This window comes from Candoia aspera, chromosome 10, assembly GCF_035149785.1.
Source record: "Candoia aspera isolate rCanAsp1 chromosome 10, rCanAsp1.hap2, whole genome shotgun sequence".
NCBI classification, from domain to species: Eukaryota; Metazoa; Chordata; class Lepidosauria; order Squamata; family Boidae; genus Candoia; species Candoia aspera.
The window spans coordinates 25016046-25042098 of record NC_086162.1 but is presented as its reverse complement, the minus strand read 5'-3'; the positions used below and the strand labels follow the sequence as shown (position 1 = coordinate 25042098).

General features: G+C 51.4%; 1 protein-coding gene across 1 annotated transcript; it reads left to right on the top strand.

Moving 5' to 3' along the window:
* The first annotated feature begins 6646 nt into the window (after nucleotides 1-6646).
* DACT3 (dishevelled binding antagonist of beta catenin 3) lies at nucleotides 6647-25807 on the top strand. The gene is made up of 4 exons (XM_063311693.1): nucleotides 6647-6930; nucleotides 23018-23129; nucleotides 23371-23529; nucleotides 23695-25807. The coding sequence occupies exons 1-4, from the start codon at nucleotides 6700-6702 to the stop codon at nucleotides 25338-25340; spliced, it is 2148 nt and encodes a 715-aa protein (XP_063167763.1). The 5' UTR covers nucleotides 6647-6699; the 3' UTR covers nucleotides 25341-25807.
* Nucleotides 25808-26053: the final 246 nt, after the last annotated feature.

Sequence of the window (26053 nt, the reverse complement as noted above, 5' to 3'; positions counted from 1 at the left end):
TTGTTTCCTCCCAGAGGTTTTTTTTTTTTGGCAGGGGAGGGCTTTATTTGCAGTTTTAGGGTGCATATGCCGCTTTTGAGGCTTATGCTACAATTTTCCTGGGTTTCCAGCCATAAAGTAACAACAACCGATTTTCTTGAGCTACGTCTAATGGACTGGGGGACACAGATTGTTCCCCCCTCCCCGGGGATGCAGAAGAAACCTTGGGGAGATGTGGAGATTGAGGGAGGAAGATGAACCGGGGCTGTTCCAAGGTGGAAGCTGAACCTAGAAGATGGATGATGGTTCTTGTCCTGCCCTCTTAAAGGAAGGTTCTTGGTTGGGGCAATTTGTCCCTCCTCCCGCCTTTGGGGAGGGGGCCTCATAGATCAGGGTGGGAACGGATCGGCTTGGTCTCTAAACGGTTGGCAGGGGGGGGGGCATTGTTAAGCAGCAAAGAACTCACTCAGGCATTCTTCAAGGAGACACAATCTTTGGGGACCCAAACTTTGGGGGCAGGAGCAGAATCAACACCCTTTCAGCCCTGACACCCTCTCGTGCCCCCCTCCAAAGTCTTTGTTTCTTTCTCTAGCCTCCTTTGCCCTCCAGCAGCCCGTTGGCTCCACGTCAGTTTCAAAAGTTTACTGTTTGCAACAGGCCAGAGCCGTAAAAGACTGCCTCCTTGTGAGAGGAACAAAGCCACCTTCTTTTCCAGCGCGGAGCGGGCCGGCGTCTTAGCATCCAAACCACGTGTGCTGGCCGAAATCCATTTGCGGGGCGGGAGATGAGGAAACCCAGTGGGAGACGGTGGGTGGTTCTCCCCATTTAAAAAAAAACAACACAACACTTTGAAAGATCCCAACAACCATTCTACGCTTCAGGGGAAGGTTTGACGTTCTGTTTGATGGGATGGGAACAATTTCTCCGTCTGATGCCTTCCAAGTTGTTGGGCTAGAAGTCTTTCTGCCCCCAGCCAGCCTGATGGGAGTGGTGGTCTCACACAGCTGGAAGAGCTGTAGAAGTTTGCCTGTGAAAACCTCTGGCTCTGGGGTTGGGAAGGAGAAACCTGCACGTTCAGTGCGGTTTGCAGAATCACAGCCCCCAGGACTGGGTTGAGATCCTCCTCACTCCCGGCAAGATCTCAGCCTCCTCAGTACTGGCATTATTAAACTAATTGGCCATCTCTACTCCTCGCTGTTAAATGTGGCCAGAATCTTGCCACTGAATCTTACTGATGCCCCTGGCACTTAACTGAGCTCACAGACCACACTAAGTCTCTGTTTTGTTCATTATAGTTTGTGGAATGAACCACAATGGGTTGGTCTTACGCAAGGTGAAACAGCCAGTTCTGGCTTTGTGCAGTCTCTGAACGTGGCCAGTTTCCACCACGTCCGTGTGGTCACTCACGGGACAGGGAGGAGCCTCCGTGGTGGCTGGACTTGCTTGGGAGAGGCAGCTTCACCACTGACAATTGTTTATATCCTGAAATGTCTATTTTTTTTTAAATAAGGACATCTCCACTTTATGCTGTATATAAAAATACATCTAAATTCTAGCTTTAAAAAGGTGTCTTTGGAGTATGTATAGATTTGGCTGAAGAAGTCGGGAGGTGTCAGCCTTACCAGGTAGACCGGTCAGGAAACACGACCAGATGAGCTAATTCTACTTTATTGTAAGGCTACATTGACAGAATCTTGCAAGTCTGAAAGTACATCTTTCCCCCGTCCCCTTTACAGTGCCTTCTGAGCCTCTTTCTCCACCCATTATGCAGTGCAGGCTATGCTGTCTCTTATCCCACTGTTCCCTTGGCAGGGTCTCTTTGTGCTGTCTCCCAAGGTCTTTCCCACATACCATTATACCTCCTTTCCTTTTACTTTCCCAAAAACTAGGGAGTGTCCCTTCTGAGCCTATTGCCCCATCCACTGTCCAGTTGTGGGCTATGCTGCTTCTCATCTGACCATTCCCTGGGCAGCGTCTCTGGGCCCAATCTCCCAAGGTCATTCCACATATCATTACGGGAGATGCTTTAAAACCTCAATTTCTCTCTCCCTTATGCAGGTCTCTCTGGCCTGGGGAGAATGCCCTGGTAGAATGCCCACCTGGTTCTTGCTTGCCAATGGGCTGTCATCCTGCTTTCCAATCTCTGCCCCCAGGCACCTTCTGCCACCTGGCTGGATTCTTCTTTCAAGCTTCAGTTTGTACATTACATCTTGTTGCTGATGGGGCCACATCCCTGCTGCCTTGGCCCAGGACCGCATGGTCATTTGGCTCTGCTTGGCAAGCTGGCCTAGTGTGGCATTTGTGGAAGGTGGGCGTTTTAAAGCCGTGCTGCCTGGGGGGGGAGATGGGGGGGTAGAGCCATGCAAAGATGCAGGAGGTTTAGGAGGAGATGAAGATGGTTGACCTTAAAAGGGAAGGTCGGTGCCAAGATGGGCAGTTGACAGAGACCAGAAGGAAGTGGTGGTGGATGTGGTGGTGGCAGAGGATATGGGGCGCCTATTGGGCAGTGGGGTGTTTCGAGGAAGTGTGCTATACCAAAAAGTTGTTTGACAATTTGGGTAGCTAAATGCTGGATCCAAGCAAGCAGTGGGGGGAGGGAGTTAGGAGAAAACTGTAGGAATAGAGGAAGGAGACAGGCAGCACCTGATCTCTTAGCTCAGTGTTTCTCAAGCTTGGCCCCTTGAAGATGTGTGGACTTCAATGCCCAGAACTGGCTGGGGAATTCTGGGAGTTGAAGTCCAGATATCTTCAAGGGGCCAAGCTTGAGAAATACTGCCTTAACTGAGAGAGATAAAAGGACTGGGCTGAGAAATAGCCTTGGGAAACTTAAAACAGACTAAGATAACATCACAACTCTAGTCGTCCCTCCCCCTCAAAACAAAACACAATCTGGTTTTCAGGGACTTGGTAGAATTGAGGTGGCTCATAGCTTTTCCAGCTGCGCAAAGCACAGAGCATCTACTCCAGACTCAGGCCCTCCTGCTTCGAAACCAGACAGGACAGTGAACGATCTGGCCCTGGAGATTTTCCTTGGCTCCTCTCGGCAAAGGCCTCCTGGAATGCATCCTTGCTTGGTGATGAGGTTACTTTGAAGCCTAGAAAGGCAAGAGGACTTTCCACCCAGGCTGTGGCTATAGCAACAATGGAATACAGACAATAACATTGGCGAGGGCCTTTTTCTCCCCTCCAATCACTTTTTCCAGAACGTTACTCTGCCGCACGTGCCGTTGCGTGCAGGTCCCTCTTGCTCTGCACATGCTTGAAAAATCTGGATGCCTGCAACAGATTCGGCAGCATCGCATTTTAGGAAGGCTGGACTGCACATTTCCAGAGAAGGATGCTCAGATCCACTAAAAACCCGACTGTGAACAGGCTCGATACACTGCTGCCACTTCCAGATGTGGAATTGACATGGGTTCCAGATGTGGAGATAGAAATGCATTTTGCACTGGCTCAGGGGCACTGCTGAGAGCTGGAGAGCTGACAGCAGCTGCTTAAAAGTGGATATTGGACCTGCTGTACAGGTAGTCCTCATTTAATGACCACAATGGACTGGAATTTTGGTTGCTAAGTGAAGCGGTCGTTAAGTGAATCTGACCAGATTTTATGACTTCATGGTGGTTGTTAAGCGAAGCACCACAGGTGTTAAGTGAATCACTGCAGGCGTTAAGCAAACCACATGGCTCCCCATTGATTTTGCTTGCCAGAAGCTGGCTAGGAAGGTCAATGACCACGCGATACTGTGATGGTCATAAATGCAAACTTGTTGCCACGCACCCAAATTGTGATCACATGACCGTGGGGACGCTGTGACGTTGGGATGTTGTTAAGTGTGAGGACAGGCCATAAGTTGTTTTTTTCAGCACTGTCGTAAGTCTGAACCATCACTAAACAAATGGTTGTTAAGCAAGGACTACCTGTACTAGTATCTATTTTGGTCTTGGGGGAAAGGCATTGCTGGGGTTTTATTCTGGATTTATGCTGGAGCGGTGTGTGCCCCTGTGTTGGGGAGCCAAGCCTCTTGAGGTCAGCTTTTCGGGGAGCCTTTCCAAACTGCATCTGACACTGGATCGGATTAATGCACCACGGTCCTTGGCACATGAACAGCCCAAGGTGATGGTGAAAAGGGAGCGTGATTCTTTTCCCTACCGCGCGCCAGAAGCTTCAGAGAGACTTGTTCTTCCTGTTTCCTTTCTCTTTTCCCACCAAGGCCAGCGTTGCTATTTCTCACTGTCCTTAGCGAAGACTGCCAGCATCCTCCCCCCGACCATTGCCATGGCTACCCGCTTCTCCATCACCATGGCTACCTCCTCACACTATTATTATCACAACCATTTATAAACCACTGTTGCTACCCATCCTTGTCATTGTCACTTCTGCCAGCCCCTTTCTCCTAGCTGTTAGAACATCGTCATTCCCTGGTAGCCATACCAGCCTCCTGTCCTCCAGCAGCTGACGTTACTTTCTCTTGTGTAAGAATCGTCCAGAAGCCCATCCTACTTCTCCCCTCTCGCAAGAGGGATCATTTGCCAGGATCCCTGCTGGTCCCACAGCCCCTCCCTAGCAGAGAAGGTCTCCTTGATCTTGCAGAATGGAGCCCCTTCGCCAGCCGCGGGTTTCCAAGGGGTGGCAGACACCACCTTGCATTCCCACAGCAAATGCCCATCCTGTCTGGGTTGATGGGAGCTGTAATCCAAAAGATCAGAAGGCATTGGGAGGAGATGCAATGGGGGGGGCAACTGTCACTGGTTCAATGTTTTCTGCCTCCCCCCACCCCCCAAAGATGTTCAAAGGGCTCATGACAGAGATGTTCCCAAAAGTTTCCTAGAAAGCACCCAGTTTCAGGTCTTCAGACAGGATGACTTAACTAGCCGCAGGCAGTGAAGTTGGCATGGGGTCTGCCTACTCACCCTCCAGAGAGCCTTCAGTGTGCCCCCAGAACTAAAGGGCTGCCAAAACATCATTTTTAGCCTGATGGGAGGATGTGGAAAACAGGGGCATCACCATGTCCAGTGAACCACAAATGTTTTGGCCTGCCCCCCCCCCCCCCGGCTTGTTGGAGCTGAGGGTCCAGGGTGCTGCTTAGCCTGGAAAAGCCTCTTGCCCAGAGCCATGTCTGAATCACCAAGTAAACCAGCCTTCCCCAACCTGGTGCCCTCTGGGTGTCTCTCCACTAATAACTAGCATAGGAGAGGGAGTGAATTTGCACTGGCCTACTCAGCAGTAGTTGTCTGAACCTCCAGAGCAGTGTTTCTCAACCTTGGCCACTTGAAGGTGGGTGGACTTCAACTCCCAGAATTCTGCAGCCAGCATAGCTGGCTGGGGAATTCTGGGAGTTGAAGTCCACACATTTTGAAGTCGCCAAGGTTGAGAAACACTGCCCCAGAGGAACATTTTCCAGGATTGCTGGCGCCTAACAGGAGGCACTCTTTGGCCCCGTTTAGAGATCAAGTCAGTGCTCTTCGATCGGTTACTTCAGGATCTCTTCCAGCAGGGCATCAGCTGAGCCGATCTCTCGCAAGGTGGAGGCCGTGGCACCTTCAAGACGAGCGGGTGCGTTCCCCAAAACCTTTCGTGGGTGGCAGGAATAGTTTCCCGCCCCAGACCTTCCAGCCCCCCACATTTAGGGGAAAGCTGAGAGATTCCCCGTGGGGGGGGGCGCTTGAAAAAAGTCACTCTCGGCACACCTTTGGGCAAAATAAATTGGGAGGACCAGGTTGGGAGGGACGGCGGGGCGCCGTCATGGGGCGGGGGATCCTCGAGGCTTCATTCATTCAGAAAACCAAAAGTCGGCCCTAGATGGGCGGCCAGAAACTGTTCCACTTCGGTGGGCGGGGCTAGATTTTTATCAATGAGAAGATGGAGGGGTTGGGTGGCAGAGGGCGGAGACATGCAAATTAACTGGCAACGGAGATTCCTGGGATCCAGGCGCGTGAACTCTGGAGCGGGTTGCTCCCAGCCACGGGGGAGCCCAGGGAACGAGCCGGACCGTTTTTCAAATGCAGCGGCCTTGCCTGATTGAGGTCCAGGGTGTCGGTGGCTCCAGTCAAGGGCGCGGCCAGCCAGGTAAATTCAGCTCAGCGGACCAATAGAGGAGCTGTAGGGCGTGGCTTCCAGATAAGGTAGCGGGGGAACCAATGGCTTGAATTAACGGCTTGGTTATATGCAAATCAAGGACTTGCATTCAGAGAGGGACGTTTTATGCAGATGAAGCCCAGCAGGTGAGTCAGTCGCTTGGCTCCGCGGTGGGAGTATGCAGATCTCTTCCCCACTGCCCAATAGCTTGCTGGGAGGGCGGGCCCAAAGGGGCGACGTTGTCGCGGCGGAGCCAATGGCTGGATGCTAGGGCGGAGCCATGCAAATTCAGACTCTCAGGTAAGCTAATACAGGATACCCGCCGCGAAGGGGCTTTGTAAATAAAGCGGAGCCGGGCGGACCAATGGCTTCGTTCGATTGTGCGAAGGAGCCGTGCGGCGAGGGCCCAATTGCTTGAATGAGAGGAGGGGCCCTGAGGCTTGGCGGGCCAATCAGCGGCCGAGTACCCAAATCAGCTTCGGGCAGGCGAGCCAACGAGCGAGGCCATGCAAATGAGGCGGTGACAGCGCCGGAGCTGCAGCAGCCCGGGCGCAGCGGCGCTCCAGGTCTTGCGCCGCTGCGCTTTCTCGGCGCCGGAGTCGCAGCAGGCGGCGCCCGCGGAGGGCTGCCGGGCCGGCCGGCAGGATGATCCGCGCGTTCTCCTTCCCCGCCAGCCCGGAGCGCAGCCGATTCCGCGCCTGGCTGGAAGGCACCCTGGCCGGCTTGTGCGAGCTGCACTTGCTGCGGGAGCGCCAGGAGCGCCGCGTCCGGCAGGCGTTGCGCATCGCCGCGGAGTCGTCCGGCAAGCCGGGGAGCAGCGAGGCTGGAGGCGGCGGCGGCGGCGGCGGCGGGGAGCCTGCTCCGGAGGAGCAGCTGGTGAGCCAGCGAGCGGAGGAAACCGCCTTGGTGGGTCCGCCGCCGGCTCGGTGCCCCCGCGCTCCCCCGGCAGGGAGCTCAGGCGACCGAGGCGGCGGAGGGGGCGCGCCGGATTGGGACCCCTGGGGGGAGGCGGGGGCGGCCGAGAAGGCTGGGGAGGGGCAGCTGCAGCCCGCCCCCCTCCCTCCCTCCCTCCCTCCCTCGGAGACGTCTTCGGGGTGCCGCGGGTGGTCCTCCGGCCCGCGCTGCCCTGGCAGGGGGTGTCCCGCGGGGAAAGGGCTGCTCGCCCAGCGTCCTCGGCGGCGGTTGACGAACCGGCCGAGAAGATGGGGACGAACGGTCCCGGGTCGCCCCCGCTCCAAGTCTTCTCGGGAGCCGCCGCGCGGGCTCCTTTCTCTGCAACCGGATTAATGGGTCTGGGGGATGGCGAGGATGGAGCATGCGCGCGCCCCGGGATGGGGAGGGGGATGCAGAGCGGCGCCCCCCCTCCCCGCCCCCTCTCGGTGCCCCCGGCCCTGGGGGTTTTGTCGGAAAGGGCAGCTGCTCTCCCTCGCCTTTCTTCTGGGGGTAGCCTGGGCCCCGTCGGAGCAAATCGGAAAAGCCCAACCCACCTCCTCGGCTCGCCCGCCCGCCCGGCTGGCTGGGTCTTCTGGCTGCACCACGGGCGAGCCAGCCGGGTCCGCCGATCCATCCGCCGCCGGCTGTATTTCATCCAACTTCGGGAGCGCGACGCTGCTTCGCTCCGAGGGGGCGTTTCTCGGCGGGCCCGGCAGGCGGGGCGCTGCTGGAGCGCCCTTGGAACCCCAGCCCGGGGGGGCTTTGGTCCCCCCACTACCCCAGGCAAGTCCCTCCCAGTTATCTAGGACTACACCTCCCATCCTTCCCAGTCGAGCGTACCTGGGGTGAAGGGGCCGTGGTCTGAAGCAATCCGTGGATGGAGAAGCGTTTGCTGCACGCGACCTCCCCTTTCTGTGCTCAGCGGATGCTGGTTTCCAAAGAAGGAAGCGGTTCCCCGTCAAATGCGAACTGAGGGCGGTGGGGGGGGAGGGAACCGAGGCGCCTCTGAATTAAAACGGCAGCAAGCGAAGCTCGACGGTTGCTCTAGGAAGCAGTTGGCGTTCTGGTTGACCGTTGGGCATATTTCTGGTTTATTTCCCCTCAAAAACGGAAAGTGTCCCAGGCATCTGTGTTTGCTGAAACATGGGGCCACAGGGACCCCTGGAGGTTCTTCTCCCTCTGGTTCGAAGAAGGATCCTGCACATCCTTTTCTGCCCCCCTCAATCAGAGCATCTTTCTCCCTCTTCAATCTCCTTTCATGGTTTCCTACCGGGTGAATATGGATCCTGTTTCTCAACCTTGGCAAGTTTAAGAGGTCTGGACCAACTCCCAGAATTCCCCAGCCAGCTCTGGGGAGTTGAAGTCCAGACCTCTTAAACTTGCCAAGGTTGAGAAACACTGGTCTGGATGGTCTTGTGCATTTACTGGAGAGCAGGCACAGTGGGCAGCCCGCTTTAGGGGACCCTTGAGCCCCCAAATTGGCCTTTCTCCCTGGCCTGTGTGAAGACTGCCTTGCAGGATGGAGAGAGCCAGGTGGGACTGAGGTTGAACAACAATTATAGATTTTTCTGTTGGGTTGGAACAGAGTCAGGTATTTACCAATTTATATCAAAAGGTTAGCTCCTTCTGCCTCTCCCTTAAAAAAAAAATCTTATTTTTAAAAATGGAGTGAGAAAGTGAAGGTCTGATCTAATTAAAATCATTGGTGCTTTTACAGAATTGCTGTTAAATGCTCAATGTGTGCTCAATGGTAGGGAATAATTGACGCAATAATCTTGTTTGCATTTGGGGGGATGTATTTGGTATACATACATCAGCGTACATGTGCCACAAAACATTATGTTTTCCTGGTGGACTCCCATCCAAGCAAGGATGTCCACAGGGTGTGGTCAAAGACATCAAGATGTCAGCCATGCTGGGGCAACTGTAGCTCCACTTGGTTTTTATGTGTCTTAAAATGGGTGGAATTTCGATCACACAGTTGTGGCTGCCACCTCAATGTTTTTGGCGATATCCTGTGGACCCCCCTGCATCCAAGTACTAACTGGACCTGATCCTACTCAACTTCCAAGCCCCCAAATACAATTATTCAGACTTATGATGCATAGAGATCAGTTCTATCAATAGTTAAGTCAATGGGCATTGCCTAAACACACTTATAAATACGGTATTCGGGCACTCATCTCCTGACTGTATTTAAAGGAAGAGAATCTGAGATGCTTTCTCCCCTCCCCGCCCCCCCCCCCCCAGCCAAAACAGACTTGGATGACTATGGATAAAGAAGAGATTTTTCTAGACAGCCTTTTTTTTTATTTAGAGCACAAAGATGACGACAATTTGGAATGATCCACCTATCAATATATGGTGATAGCTCATGGCTGGCTGGGGAATTCTGGGAGGTGTAGTCCACATATCTTAAAGTTGCTAAGGTTGAGAAACACTGTCCTAGAGGAACGGTGACAAGACCTAGGAATGTTTAGCTTGCATCTTCTGAAAGTCCTCATATACCTGAAACCAAGTCCTAGCAGGACAGTGAAAAGACCAAGGTATGTTTAGCTTTCAGAAGAGAAGGCTGAGAGGGGCCATGATGGCTGTCTTCACATACCTGAAGGGCTGTCACTCATTGTGGAGGCTTTGGACTTCTTTTCCCTTGCTCCAGCGGGCAAGACTAGAACGAATGGGATGAAACATACGGAAGCAGGTGCAGATGAGATATGGGGAGGAACTTCTGGGCTTTCGGAGCAGCCAATCCGTGGACTAGGTTACCGCATGGAGTGGATTCTTCCTCTTCACTGCAGATTTTCAAAAGGAAACTGGATAGTCACCTAGTGGGGATGGTGAAGGGAGTTCTGCAGTATGCAGGGGACTGGACCTGATGACCGCTTAGACCCCTTCCAACTCTACGATTCTGTGAGCCGTTTATCAGCATTCTGTGGCCAGCCAGGCTCACTTTGGGGGGTTGGCACGCAGCGGCAGTCGCTGCCAGATGGAAACTTGGCCGCTGCTGGGTTAACAGGTGATGCAGCCTATAACACACAGATGGTGGCTCGTGAACAGATATTGCAGCATTTAGCTACAAGTTCCATGTCGCTGCACAATGACAGCCTATATGTCCTGCCTGCTGAATAGTGTTAAGCACGAGGACTGTCTGCTGTTGTTCTGGATAGATAATTCCTCCTTTGAGAGAGCCAGAAAAAAAAAATCATGCTACTTCTCATTTGACTAGAAGTGGGCTGAATTAGCTCCTTCCTGTCCTTGCTAGAGAGGACTAAGAAAAGAGGTGCCCCTTGTTGGGGTCTTGAGGGCCATGCTGGAGGGTAGCAGGGAGATGTCTGGAACTGACGTCCTTCTGCGGTGAACCAGAGCCAAGCACCGCTGAGTGGGCTGAATGAATGAGATGTCTCTTGGTTTGCTAGGAAAATGCCTAGGGCAGCTTTCCCCTGTATGGCAGTGTTCCTCGACCTTAGCAAGCTTTGCTGGCTGGGGAATTCTGGGTGTTGAAGTCCACCCACCTTCAAGTGGCCAAGGTTGAGGAACACTGCCCTATGGTGCTCTGAGATTACAATCCCCGTCACTCCACAGCTGAAGGGGGTAGGAACTGTAGTCTAATAAATCTGCAGAGCATCCTACTGGGTATAGGTGGGCTAAGAACATCACCCCAAGTTCCTTACAAACCAAAGGTTAACTAGAGTCACACACACAGCTCTGGGTTTGGCTGTTGAATAGTCTCCTAAACCTCTTTGCCCAACCAGTGCACTCAAGTGCTTCAGGGAGGGGCAGGGTGACCCCCGCCCCACCTCTTTGGCTCTTCTTTTTTTCTGAATCAAAAGGGACCGAAGCAGCCAGTCGCATGCAATGAGGAATCCTATCATTCCCTGTCCCTGGAGAATGATTCAGTGGAAACCAGCCCATCCATGCCAGGTCTTTGCCCCTAAAGCCACCTAAAACTGCTAGGGGGAGGGGAGGGGAGGGGGGGTTAGAGATGTGTTAAGGAATTGCTCTCTCCCTTCCCCTCTGTCATGCCATATCCCTCCCCCCTCCACCCCGGTTTAGTTTTAATGCCAAAAGCTGCCTTGTTGAGTCAAGACCACAGTCCAGGGACAAGCGTCTGGCTCCGGTGGGCTCTGGTGGCATCTTACTCTGGTGGGCTCCTCTGCTTGGTCCTGCTTTGGAAATTACCAGCTGCAGTGTGGGGGGGATCCGTGTTTACCTTCCCGAATCTGAAACCTTCCTCCACCCCCCCATGACTCAATGGCGGTTGCCAGGTTTTTCTAAAGCAAAGCTGGTCTTAATTCATCACGTGGCTGCTTGGGAGAGACAGATTGGCAAGTCCCCTGCTGTGGCCAACTTCGGAGATGTTGGACTACAACTCCGATCTTCCCCGGCCATCGCAGCCACAGTGATGGGTCTTGAGAGGGCAGCCTCTTCAGGTCCTTCATACCCAGGGGAAGAGCCCAGGAGCCAAAGCTTGCTGAGGAAAACCTCCTGTTTCTTGGCGTTACCTTTGAGGCGTTCCTTCGTTTCTTTCAACACGCTCGGTTGTGGAGTCTGGGGGAATGGCCCCAGCTCACGGGGGGGGAGGGGTTGGGGGCGTATGGCAGGTCATCCAGGCACCAGGAAGGCCGTGTCAACACCATAAAGCAGGAGGCGTTTTGCTGGGACGGAAGGGGATGAGGAACGTTGGAGAAGGTTGGGGTGAGGTCAACACTGAAAGTATGGCAGGTATGTTGGGGGGGAGAGCAGTTGGTGGGGAGGGGGGCCAAGGATAGACAAACTGGCAGGAAGGGATGGGGAGGGAAGGGCCCCTGGACAATTTAGGGCAAGGCGTGTAGTGGGAGCGAAGGTCAAAGTACCAGCAAGAAACCTTGGATTAGATATACCCGGTTTAAGGCCCCCAGAAAAATGGCACCTGGAAGGAGGGAGACAAGGGCTGTGGCCCAGAGGAGTCGAGGCTGCTGAAGCTTGCATCAGAGTGTCTGTGGAGGGGGGGGGTCAAAAACATCAAGATGGTGACCACAACCCATCTGAAAAAAAAGGCAGGCCATCCTAGCTGCCCTCTTGACGTTTTTCACCCCCATCCCACAGACGCCCCAGCCTCCGTTCCCTTTACCTCGAGGCAACGTTTGTCCTCAGAGCCTAAGAGCAACCGAGCCCACGTGTGCATTAAACCATGGTTTGCGTAAGCATGGCACCCTAAATTAACCTTGGTTCACGCCACACACAAAGCTACGTGCCCTGATCTGCAAACCACAGGCCTGTTTCATGCCACAATGTCAGACTATACTGTTCTTTGGTCAGCTGTGGCTTAGCCTGCTGAGTGAACATCCCCTCTGCTTAACTGGATTAAAAATATCCTTTCCCTTCCCCCGTTGGGTCTTTTGCCTGTTTCCCAACTGTGGGCCCTTTGGGAAGGGGGTTTTGTTCTCTGCGAAGAATCCCATTCATGGGAGGTGAGCTGTATTTCAAACCATCATAAAGCACCACCGTGGTATTAAACTAGTATAGATTCTGTTTAGTGCTAAGAGCCCTGAAATAATAAAAGTTGGACCATGCAGAACATTGTTCAGGGTAAATTAATTTTCCCTTGTCACCCATTAAATGCTTTGCTAGATTCACTGCCAAACGCTCAAGAAAAGGGTTTACGAGCGCTGGCCTGGTTGCCACCATGGAACCCCAGCCTGGATTTGCTGCATGATGATGGGGGATGTGGTCCAAGGCTCTGGGTGAGAGATGATAGAAGAGCAGATAGGAGAAGAGTAGGAGGTAGGAATTCTTGGGAAAGGAGTGGGAATTGACTCCCCCAAGCCTCTTTTCCAAACCACCATATCGTCTGTGTTTGCTCAGCTTGGATGATTTGACTGCAGATGGAGAGCCAGTCCCTCAGTCCGTTCCCTCCTGTCGGGAGTCTTATCTTGGAATTTATGGTGCTTGGGGAGGAAGAGGAATGGGCAGCCCGTCCCAAACGCCTGCCTTACTCACGGAGCGTCCATCCAAGGGAGGGAACTTGGTTATCCCAACAACCACATCTGAACTCGGAGGTTTCTACTTCTTTGCATGGCATTTTGTCCCCCACCCCCACCTTCCAGCCTTGAATTGGAAGGGGGGCTCTTGGAAAAGGTTGCAGAGGTGTTTGCTCCAGTTTGGGGTGTCGCTGCAAAGAGAACTTAGTGGAATCCTTTGAGACTACTTGCAAAACAAAACTTCGCAGGAAGGTTCCCACAAGGGGAGACCGAATTACATCACTGCAAAGCAGTGGGTATCAGATCTCTCTTAAACACAAAAAGCTCCCTCCTGTTGAACAAAATAAAACAAAATCCCTGCAGCTGGTACAACTGAAGATCCATGGAAAAGATTTTAGGCAGCCTTCCTGCTGCACTAACTTTCTACCTGCAGGGAGTCATGTGGGGCCTTACAACGGAAGATGGTTATCTTTTATTGAAACTGTTATATAAAAGATTTCATCCATCTCTATTTGCATGAAAAACCCGTGTGTGTGTGTTACTACAATTATGTAGTAATTGCATTTTTTTATTCTCTTTCTTGTTTGTTTGGGTTTGGTATTATTTTTCCTCTCTGTTCTGTTAACTAAATAAGGCAGAAAAACTCCACCGTCCACTTTCTACTTGTAGGCAATTGTGTTCTGTTTTGGTTCTTATAACATAGTGAAGCATTCAAAACTGGCATCTAAAATATTGGGTCCTTCTCCTGCTGGCTCCATTCTCCACATTCAGAGTTGCTTGGCTAGAGGCTCTGCATTGTCTCTTTTAGTCAGTATTTACAGATGATGCAGTGACTTCAAATTATGGAAGTTCAGACCTCTCTCTCCCCCCAGCCACCCTCCCTCCTGCTCTCTCAGCGTAAACTTCTGTGGGTTGAAATGTTTTGAAGTTCAGCTTTGAACGTGCACATCTAAATTGTTTGAATTTGGACGCTACAGATGGGAATTCCAGCCAGAAAATATTTGCAATTCAAGCGTCTGCTCTTAAAAGTTCTCCGTGGATTACTTTTGATTTCTGGGAAATGAGCAACGAAAAAGAGATACTGTACCTGATTGGAAAGGGAAAATGGTTATTTCAAGTTCCTAAATTATAGCCTTGAAGCCTAGCCCGGTGATCCAGACTCGGACGTTTCGCAAGAGCTGCCACCCAAACTTGCGTATTTTTGCTCAGAAACAAGTTCCAAGGAGTTTGATGCACCACGGAGATAAACAAACACATTTGCAACACCTCACCTAAGTTTGCAAAGCTCTTCAGTGCCTAATTGCAGTTTGGGCTGTAATTATGTTGCCCCCAACCGTCAAAGCATTGATTCCCCATCTCACTGATGGAGACTCAGAGCACTGGAATTGATATTTAATATTTTTTCCTGCCTTGTCCTGAAGGCCTGTTTGAGCTACAAGGCTCGGAGGCACATAAGGCAGGGACAGATTTTCACCAAGACAAAGGTCTGAAGCTTTTAGCAATCTGTGGAATAAACTCTGCTCAGCCCAGTCTAACACTGAAGAAACTGTGGCTGGTCCAAAGTCAACCAGTGACCTTCATGGTTGGGTGGGTACTTGGACCTGGGTCAGGAAGATCCAAGTTCAACACCTTAACCCAGTGTTTCTCAACCTTGGCCACTTTAAGCTGTGTGGACTTCAACTCCCAGAATTCCCCAGCCAGCATGGCTGGCTGGGGAATTCTGGGAGTTGAAGTCCACACAGCTTAAAGTGGCCAAGGTTGAGAAACACTGCCTTAGCTGCTACATTACACCCACCCTCTCTCTTGTAGTTTCTTATGCTTTCACTGCTTCCTAGATTGTCTCCATCATATTTTTAGATTTTCTAAAATACGTTTTCAACTCTCTGCTTTTTACCCATTGTCACGTGACTCTCCTACAACCCGCAAGGCTTTTAGCTGGCTTCTATCCCAAGTTGTCCTGAAAGCTTTAAATGTAGGGCAGCTAATAAATCTTAAAAATAAGTCACTAAAAGAGTGGGGAAGCACATACTGAAAAGTTTCTTGGATTCATGCTTGGCACCGTCAGTTGGATCTCTGGAGTTGGGAGGGAGCTTTGCCAGTAATAATAGAACGCTGTGGCTGGTGAGGACTAGAACTAGGCTCAAGCCTTCTCCTTGAGGGAGGAGATCCTCACGGTCATTCCTGATACGTTCCATAATCCCCAGCCAATGGCTAGCTTGGCTGATGGGAACTGTAGTCCCCCAGGAGGGCCCACTGACAGTGAATGCTGGGTGGTCAGCTTGCAGAAGTGAAGTTTCTAAGATCACTTCCTTTAGCAGACAAGCATGCAAGGCAAGGGGAAAAACATGGCTGATTCCCAGCAATGTTTTTTTCATGATATTAACTGTCTTCCTGAATCTGATCTTTGATGCTTCCAGGAGGGAAACAGATAACAAGGAACAAAAGAGGAAAATGCAGATTTCCTCTGTAATTAAGAACAAAATGCAAAAGAGGAGGTGGGAAGCTTGGTAGAAACCGCTTCAGTGTTTGAGCCAGGGGCGGGGAGGGTTTTCTAAATATAATCAGGGCAAAGAAGATAACATGAGGTTGACACAGATCATCAGCTAACAATGCAGACTCCTCTATGGGTGTTTCAGGGGAGTTTATGGCCCGGTAAAATGAGACTGGAGCAGGCCAGCCTTCCCCAACCTGATGCTCCTCAGATGTGCTGGACTTCAATTCCCATCGCTCCCAGGGAGCCTAGTCAAAGGGTGATGGGAGTAGGAGGCCAACCCATTATGAATGGACCTGGTTCAGAAGGAGGTGCCTGGCACTTCCATTACATAGTTAAACATTTAGAAATTCTCACCAGTGAGGACCATCTACTGTTTGAATTCCAAAATATTTTACAGGGATCGAGGAAATGGTTCGGGCCCCAGGGAATCTTATGGGCCTATAAGGAATTTTTTTTTTCCATGCCCAGAAGACAGAAAGATTCTAAGATGCAGGAGAAGGGGGATTTTGCCTGCAGAAGAGTCCTGCCCTATCCCCAACCTGGGAGGAATGCTGGGGTTGGAACCAACCTATCTTGGAGGCCACCAACTGGGGGACAGAGTACTATTTATCCTGCTTTCTCCAGAAGCCTAGGGGCATTTTATCTCCACAACGATCTTGTGGGATAGGATAGGCTGAGAGAGAGGGATTGCCCCAAAGGCACCCAGTCAGCATCCATCTTTGAGCGTAAACTGCACCCAGGATCTCCCAGGTCTAGCTCAACACTCCAATCTCACGCTGACCATCCTTTCTAGCTGCTGGCGCCACCATGCAATGTTGGATGATAGCTGGGGATAATACTACTCTCTCCCAAGACTTGAGTGGGCAAGTAAGAACATGGAGACCTCATGAGATTTGGTAGTCTTGAATGATGATATATGATATATATGTTCAATTTAACACCATTTTCCTATTCCACGAGAGCCCTTTAGAAGGATCATAGGGGCTGCGTTGCAGACTTTAATTCCACTAGTGGCAGAAATAACAAAGGGTCCTATACAGCTGTGTTTCTCAACCTTGGCAACTTTCAGATGTGTGGACTTCAACTCCCAGAATTCCCCAGCCAGCAGGGAATTCTGGGAGTTGAAGTCCACGTGTCTTAAAGTCACCAAGGTTGAGAAACACAGCTTTATAGGACCTTAAAGGCTAAAACGGTTGTAGGAAAAAAGGCTTCTGGGGATCCAGTTTGCTTCTTTGGATATAAGATGCAGTTTTCCAACAACCTTATGACTTGGGGCTGGTGATTAAACTTGGCATCTTTCGCAGGCAAAGTTAGGGTGCTGTGTTGCAAAAGGCCAAGCTGGCCTGCTCAGAAATGACGAGGACATGGTGAAGAAATATTTGTGGAAATGGGCTGATGGTTAGATAAAGCCAGCCAGCTTGCAAATCATAGTATATTTATTTATTTTCAGGGCTTATGAGCCTCTCCAGTCCAACAAACTCTAAGCAGTGTGCAGTTCCTCAAATCCATAATCTGTTATATGGCAGAAACAGTCTGTTTTCAGCGTTTTTTTTCTTAAATTTTTGTTTTTCACCTTGGGGATGCTGGCATCGAATGTTTTTGGACTTCTTTGCTCCCTGGGAGTGAGGGTAGTATATCTAAAGTTGAATATTTTCTCAAGGTCTTACTAAGCATTCACAGTGTCAGAAAAGGCAAGTGTATGCAATGCAATCAAACACCCACCCCTTGTTCACAAGTGTCACATGCATGATGCGCATAAAAGGGTCTGGACTTTGCATCCACTGCCACAGTTGCCATCTTGACTTTTTTGACCCCCCAGACATCCCTGTAATAAAAATGAACGCAAGCAACATCTGAATACATTAAGCACTGTGTTGTCCATGCTTGCAACAGCTTACAGGATATTTTTCATTAGCGGTCCTTAAACCTACGCTGTAATAAAATAAAACCGCAGAAATACCTTGGCTTTGAAATCTTAGCAGCTGTGGCAGAACAGAAGCCTCCTTCCTCACTGAGGTCCTGCAGGTGTGTTGGATTAGGGCTCACTGTGGCCGTGCCGGCTGATACTGATGGGATTTGTAGTAAAGCGCAGCTCGGAGGCACAAGCACGGCGTGTTCTAGTGCTCGGGGCTGGCTTTGATATTTCTTAGTGCAATATTTTAAGTTGTGTGTTTCCAGGCTCTAGTTCTGCAATCCGCTGGCTGTCACGGAAATGCATTCTGACAGAAGAAAAATCTGTAAAACCTTGGTTTTGGGTTTTTTTTAAAAATGTGGCCGTCTTTCAGCTCAGGCAGCCGAAACTGTTGGAGCAACGATTTTTTCCAGAAAACAGCTGAGAAGACCTTGTAGACTCCCTATGATTCCTTGCAGAGGGATGAGTGGAATGTTACTTCTACAGACCAGGATGCCAATAACCTCTTTTGTTAGGAAAAGCGCAGAGGTGAAACCTCCATTGGGGTGGGAACTGTGCAGCAGCCAAATCTGTAAGCCTGCTGCCTTTACTGCTTGCACTGCAGAGCCTCAGGGCAAAACTTAATGTTCCTCCCAACAAGGAAAATAAAATCCCATTTAATTTAAAGAAACCACACTTAATCACACCCCCACAAATGTAGCCTCTGTTCCTGCAGAGTGCAAGCAACTGTGTCAGCTTTTGATTTCAAAAACAGTGATTCAAACTAGGATAAAAACTGTCAAGTAAGTGAGAAGAAAAAGGTTTTGTCTTTGGGGCAGAGCTGGTGGGGGTGGCTGGAGGATTGGATGGTTCCCTGGTCAAGCCCCCCCTTTTTATTCTGCAGGATTTTGCAGGGAGTTTCTGCAAATTTGCAGATCTGGGCTGGTTTTAGAACATCTTACACCCCATTCTCAAATTTTGCACTGCTGCAACCCCTTAAGGCAGTGTTGCTCAACCTCAGCAACCTTAAGCTGTGTGGACTCATGCTTGCTGGGAATCCTGGCTGGGGAATTCTGGGAGTTGAAGTCCACACAGCTTAAAGTTGCTGAGGTTGAGCAACAGTGCCTTAAAATGATGACTTTGTATGACCTGCTCACAAATGAAACAAAGGATTTCATTGGGTTGAGGGTTGAACAAGAACGAAATATCCCACTTATTTTTAATCATGGACATTTCATCGATGTATCCGATAAAACAGCGACAGAACATTGCAACCTTTCATCTGTTCAGCTGGAAATAAACAGTAGAGCAATCAAATGTAAAGCCGTATTTTTAACGGGAAGGATGAGCTTGCTTGCTTTTGCATAATTCCTGAAATCTGGATTTTAGTTTCGGGACACCCACTCTCGTTTCTTGTTCACTGACTTTGGATCTATATTTCCTCTTTATTGCAATAACTGCGGGAAATGCTGGCTTTGCTGTCAGCTTGTCCAGACGAGGTGGGGACAAGTCCTGGTTACAATTGTGGTTTTTGTGTGCAATCCCCTCCCTTGATGATCTTCCCTGAATCTCCCCAGGGGTCCATTATCTACAGCTTGAGATATTTTGCATTAAACCACTCAGCATATCTTTAAAATAAGTTTACCACTTTTTCCTTGAATTTAGCAGCATTTATTTCCTTGAAATAGCAACACCCACAGGCTAAAAGAAATTAATATTGTAAGGCGCTACTCAGCCAGCAGCAGAATGTTCCCATTCTATTGATGTGAACATCTGCCATCTGTAAAGAGAAAGATGCTCTGGGCCCTAGGGAGAAAATACTGTAAAGTTCTGTTCCTATCTCCACCTTCCAAGGAAATGGTATCACATTCTTGCAATAATTGTTGAAAGTCTCTCCTGTAATCGCTTCCTGATGTTATTCCACCTTTCCCCTTAAAAAAAAAATCTGGTTATTCTTACTTCATTGGTTTTATGAAAGGGTTTTTCTAGGTAATTATGACTTAACTACAGTTCCAAGTAGTATGTGCTTTATACCTGTGTTTCATCACAGTTTCACTGTGGGAGATGCCCAGGGAAAGATGGGCATTAGAAAAAAAGCAGGCCCAGCTCTTGTGAAAGGTATTCAAAGATTATGAAATTGATGAGCTGGGGTTGTGAAATTGACCAGCACATGGTTGAAGCAGGAAGGAGAGGCTGGGCAGAAAAGGAACTTTTTCCATGACAATAAAACATCTACAGCAAATAAGTAGGAACAAAGGACGGTAAACCTGTATGTGTTTGCAGACAGAAAACTGGGTTATAAACAAGCAGGAGAGTCACTGCACAGCTGTGTTTCTCTGGCAGTTGCAAAATATATGCTTTTGTGCTTACACAATAATAAGCATGGGGGATAATGCCGTGTGCTATCTGAGCCCCAGTTGTGTTCTCAGATCTTCCTGCCTCCACAGCATGGCATACATGAAGGAGGCTCCAAGACAGATCCAGCGTGCAAGTTAGTGAGCAGCTGAGAAAAGCAGATCCACAGGGCCCATTAAAAAACTCAGCAAAGAGGAAATTCCTCTCCCTCAGAGGAAATGCAGAGAAATGCAGAATGTACAGTGCGGTGTTTCTCCACCTTGGCAGCTTGAAGATGTGTGGACTTCAACTCCCAGAATTCCCCAGCCAGCCTGCTGTAGCGAGTCAATTGAATGCAATCTATCCACGTCATAGTTGCCTTCTTGGCTTGTTTGACACCCCTCCCCCCTTTGGGCACACCCCTGCCAAAATCATCATGACTTCATATGTGATTTGGGCACCTCAGGTTGCAACCGCAGCATGGATCTTGTCATGAACAGCTGTATATCTGAGCCGTAAAGAAATCTTTTAGCCTCAGCTGCTGCCCACAAAGTGTCCACAGGGTGCAGTAGGAGTGTCCTAGGAGGGGAAGAAAGGAGAGGCAGGGAGGGTGGGAGACCGGGACACATCTTCTCTAGTCTGACTTGCCGAAGGAATCAGGTTACCCCCGTGAAGATTGCAAAATCTGCAATCACCATACCCGTGGCAACTTTGCAGCGCCCTATTCCTTTTTTTTTTTAATCTGTTCAGTTGTGTCCGATTCTTGGAGACTACCTGGACAAAACTGCCTGCAGTTTTCTTGGCGAGGTTTTTCAGAAGTGGTTTGCCATTGCCTGCTTCCTTGAGAGCCAGTTTGGTGCAGTGGTGAAGGCATCCGGCTAGAAACTGGGAGACCCTGAGTTCTAATCCTGCCTTGGGCACAAAGCCAGCTGGGTTACCTTGGGCCAGCCACTTTCTCTCAGCCCTAGGAAGGAGGCAATGGCAAACTACTTCCTTTATTTATCCTGATATTAATATCTCAATATTCTCCCATTTTGAGTAGGAAGCTGAACATTGCAACTGGTCCATGTGTGGGGCAAGGCTGTCCTGAGCCTGCATGCATTGTTCAGTGTTTGGCATGAAACAAGAAATAAATATTGTCTCTAAAGATACAGGGACAGAGAAATCCTATAGAATACAATGGATAAATAATTGATAAGGGCTCGGAGCCTGCAATGTGAGTCATTATATGACACAACCCCGCATAAACGCTTCCCTTGCAAAATCTGGCCCGGCGTTGGCTTCTCTGGGCCTCATTTGCAGGGATTTCTGTGTTTGCGAATACGGGCACATCTTAGCCAAAAGCTTGGGTGGAGCGTCAGGGAATTCTGTGCCCGATTAGGAATGGATGGCCCTCAGTTGCTCTGTAGCAGGGCGAGAAAGGGTCAGAAGAAAACACGTTCCACACAACTAGAAATCCATTTGCTAGCTGGGACAAAAGCAAGCGGCTGCTGATAAAACTGGCCCTTGAGAAGTTCTCTTCCATTACCTCATTTGGGCAAATTGGGAGCCAAACTCCTGCTGTGCGCAGCAGCTGATAGGGACGAGACGTGGATTCACCGGCAGGCCTGGAGGAATCTGCTGAACCCGTGACGTGACCGCAGACCGGATTAAGGATGCTCCAAATTCTTCTCCAGTCTGCTTCCTCCCTGATTTACCTTACATGAATCTCCCTGATTCCCGCTCCTGTCAGATCCCAGGCAGCCTTTGGTCTCTTCTAACGTTGTGATGGGGGTCTCGGCTCCGAAACAGCTGCAACGGTGTCCTTGGGGTGCCCCTGAAAAAAGGCAGATGTTCAGTCAGTGTGAGAAAAGGCCACACAGGTTGCATTCGCCACCCGCCCAATGAGTTTCTCAAGGTTATTCCTCCCTCGCTGGTGCCAACCTGTGTGGACTTGCGGCCAGTTTGCCTACCCGAGCGTTCCCTTTAGAACCCAGCCGAACCAACCCTCTCCCACTCCAGGACAGCCGTGTGGATACAGGCCATGAGCACTTGGAGCGTTTACAATGCAAGCAACCTTAAGTATATCTGGCCAGTATAATATAATGTACATGTAGTCCTCGCTTAACGACCACAACCGAGACTGGAATTTCAGTTGCTAAGCAAAGAGGTCATTAAGTGAATCCAAACCATTTTACAAGCTTTTTTGCAGTGGTCGTTAAGCAGATCACCACAGGGGTTAAGTGAACCGTGTGGTTGTTAAGCAGATCATGCGGTTTCCCATTGATTTTGCTTGCCAGAAGCTGGCTGGGAAGGTAGAAAATGGCAATCACTTGACCGTGGGGACACTGCAACAGTCATAAGTGTGAGGACCGGTTGACCGTCAGTTTTTTAGCACCATTGTAAGTCCAAACCATCACTAAATGAATGGTTGTTAAGTGAGGACTACCTATAGATGTGCTGTATCTCCTTTTTCCCTGGCCTGTATCCGGCGGATGGAATTTCTTTGCTCGGCTTCTCCCTCCACCTAACTCCCGCAAAGACTGGCGTCATTTCCCTCAAATCTTTGCAATCTCCCATCAGATGGGGATGCCTGGAAATCTCTGTGGCCTGTAACAGATGCTACTTGGTCACTGCACACGCACTCATAAGCACATCCACATGCATGCACCCACACTGATACACACACACACACTTTATTTTGGTAGAGTGAGAATTTCATCCCATCGTCTTCCAGACTGGCGTCTGAGCGAAGTTCCCAAATGAGCCTGTTTTGTCCCTGGTGCAACCCTCTGTCTGAAGGTCAAAGGCTGCCCCATCGCTTGCTCCGTTTCCTTCTTTTCCTGGTCTCTCTCTCTCTCATTCTCACACCCCCCCCCAGACACACACACTCTTCTGGAGCCTGAAGTTCCAAGTTCCATCTGGCTGCAGTAGCAATGTGCGTGTGGGCTCCTGACCTCACCTACGTCCAGGGGGTCCTGCACATTGAATGGTTGTCAGGGAAAGATGTCACATCCAGGAGAAGGCGTATTGCTCTCCCCAAAGTCTATCACCCCACTTGGGCCTGCTGAGAGATTTGTGTGTATCTGAGTCAAGGGCAAGAGTCATGGGAAAGGCTTATGGGTCCACCAACCTCCCAGATTACTGGGCTAGAGGATCGCACCGGTCTCCCCATCCTTTGGGGGGTGCAGTGGTAAAGAATTCGCTGAGCATCTGCCACAGATTACTCTGCACTCTTGGGTCCATCCTGGGTGCAACGCTGCTTACCACTTACAAGCAGGCTGCACCCAGGAACTGGGCGCTCAGCCAGTGGAGGTTGGAAAGGACACCCAGTTCTCTGAGAGGCCAACTTACGATTCTTCTGCTTTTTAGGATGCCCTTCCTGGCTTGATGTGGGAAATGGAACAGCAGCTGGGCTTACTGCGACTGTACCCCGAGAAGACGTGTGGGGAGGCAGTCGAGACAGACAGCTGGCCTAGTTCAGGTATGGGGAGGAGAACCCATGCTGCCCTCGAGAAAATATGGTGTCTGCCCGAATAATTGTCCTCCACTTGTTTGCAAGCTCAGGCCTGATTCAGCGGGCAATTTTGGTCTCCCTCCGGCTCCTTCCCTCCCTGTGCGGCAGGCGTCAGCAGTGGGATTGGGGGAAATCTGGCCTCCCCTGCTCGACTGGCACATTGGGGTCCGAGGGAGACCAGTGATCCTAGGTGCCGATTCCTCACCAGGTTTCTACGAGGGTCAACAGTCAGCAGTGGCCTCCGATTCACCGGCTTCCGGGTTTGAAGACTCCTCTTCCAGCTTCCCATCTGCATCCGGGTCCTATTCCCGGATCAGCCACCCGGAATCCCGCCTTGGTTATTCCAACGAGCGCCCCAAATCTGTAGGTAGGTAAGAGAAAGAGAGTGCATCGATTGGCACCTGGCTAGTCCGGGGTTTGGGAAGGGAGAGGTGTTCAGAGTGGTCTATTCTCTGAGACAGCTTCTGTGTTCAGAGCTTGGGGGTCCAGCGCCCCATTGCCCAGCTGTCTCCCTCTCTCTTGCCTTCTGCAGGTGAGGTAGCCGACAGCAGCACAGAGAGAGCCCACCGGAGCACCATGCCTCGCTCCTTCTCAGCCCCCTACGCCACTCCCCAAGACCACCCTGCTGACAAGCTGCCCGCCAGCTTCCCTCCGGACCCTTTCCTGTACCCCAGCCCCCTGCACGCGGTGGCCCTGCAGAGCCCTTTCTTCCAGAGCCCACTGTACGAGGACCCCGCCTTCTCCTCGGCCACGTCTCAGGCCTTGTCCTACCCGGCGGACCCCGACGGCAGCCTGGAGGCCTACGGCAACGAGTTCCAGCTCTACTCAGAGGCAGCCTCGCAGGGCCAGCGGGTGGAGAGCTACATCTCGCGCCTGCTCCGCCGCCGCAGTCAGCTGGTGAGAGGCAGCAAGCCCCGGACGAGCCTGGGCTCGGAGCCGCCGGCCAAGGGCAGTGTGGTCCGGCAGGGCAGCCTCTGCAAGAGGCCCACCGAGCTGCTCTCCCTGCAAGCTGAACGCCGGCACCCCCCGGCCGTGGAGAGGGGCAGCAGCACTCCGTCGCCCTGCGGCCACGAGGGGGGCGCGGCCATCGCCACCACCCGCGTCTGGTCCTCCTGGGATGCTGCGGCTGAGAGGACACTGGCTGCCAAGGTGGCGGCCGAGGACTTTCACCTGCCTCCTTCCAGCCTCCGAAAGCCCCCCAAGCTGCAGGCGTTGGCCCAGGCCAGGCCTCCCTCCGTGGACCCCTATGACACGGCCTACCCCTCGTCCCCTCTGCTGGACAGGGAGGAGGAGGCCTCCCAGGGAGGCAGCCAGGAGCCAGTCCCCTATGAGTCGGAGGAGGGCGGCTGTCTGATGGTCAAAGCGCAGTACATCCCCGCTCAGCAGCCCCCCTGGGCCCAGCAGGCTCACCGGGCGGGCCGGAGGAAGCCCCCACCCCTGACCAAAGGCCGCTCGGTGGAACTGTCGCCAGAGCGGGTCCCTCTGCTGCTGAGGGAACGGCCACGGGTCTCGGCCCCCGCCAAGAAGTGCCGCTTTACGGACGAGGGGAGCGAGGGGGCCGGGCGGAGGGGGGCCGGGAGGAAAAGCTCCCCCAAGTCCAAGAAGGCGGCCAGGTCTCAGTCGGAAAACAGCCTCCTGAACAAGTCCAGGCTGAAATACGGGACCGTGGAACGGGAGGAGTCGGCCCAGAAGCAGTCCCGGCAGCGCCGGTCTCACGGGAACCCGGCCAGCGGCTACCGCAAGTGGCGCTCGACGGCAGAGATCTCTCAAGAGGAACTGTCTCCCAGGAGCACCCTGGAGCCACCGCGGGGCCAACAGGGGCCAGGCCCCGCAGGGTACGGCTATCCGGGCAGCGATTCTGAGTGCTCAGGCGAGCAAGCCCAGCGGGCCCCTGTGTGCCACCTGGAGGAAGGCCTTGTGGCGGGAGACAGTGAGTCCAGCCTGAGCGACGGGGACACGCCCCCGCCGTACAGCAGCGGTGCCTCCAGTGATACAGATGAGAGCGGCGGCCTGGTGTGGCCGCAGCAGCTCTCTCCGCAGCTGGTGTCAGCCTCCGGCCCTGGAAAAACCACCAGCGGGCAGCCCAAAGTTTTCGTCAAGATCAAGGCCTCTCATGCCCTGAAGAAGAAAATCATGCGTTTCCGCTCCGGCTCCCTCAAAGTCATGACGACAGTGTGAGGAAGCACTGTCGGCTCCCACCACATCCTGTTGACTCCCCAACATTTTTGGGGGGGCTGAAAGTTCCCCTTGAATGTGTCTCACCTTCCCTTTTGGCTGCCGGCATCCAGTTAGGTCCCAGTCCAGGGCTGCTCAACTTTACTTCTGGGCTGGAAAGAAAAACACTGTGGAAAAAACGACGCTGCCCTTGATGGGACCGAGGTTGGTCTCGTCTTTCCCTTCCCCAGCTGCACGAAAATTGCTGAGACTGTGTCTTTCTGGCTCCCTTCTTGCTAACTGCATCCATTCTAAAAGGAGAGGTATTTATTATGGTTTTGTTCCTTTTTTCTTTAAAAAAAAGAAAAAGAAAACCAGACTTCTCAGAGTCCCAAGTTTTGTTTTAAAACTCTGGAAATTGAATCCACCCTACTGGTCTTGTATGCCGATATTTCTTCTCAGTGTGTAAATAAAAATCCATGATTTTGCTTGTGTGTGCTTTAGTTGAAAAGTTACTTAAATAAGCCTTTGGACTGGCAACTTGGGTTCCAAAAGGATCACTTCGAAAACCAAGATTTAAAGGCCACATTTTAAGGAAAATCTGCCGCCAGAATATCCTTCCTAGCAACGTGCCCTCCCCAAAAGTGCACCCAGATTCACCTCTGGGTTGACCGGCCAACTGTTTGGACTAAAGGGGGCATGTTGGACCCCTAAGGTTTCTAGTGATTGATTCCCAC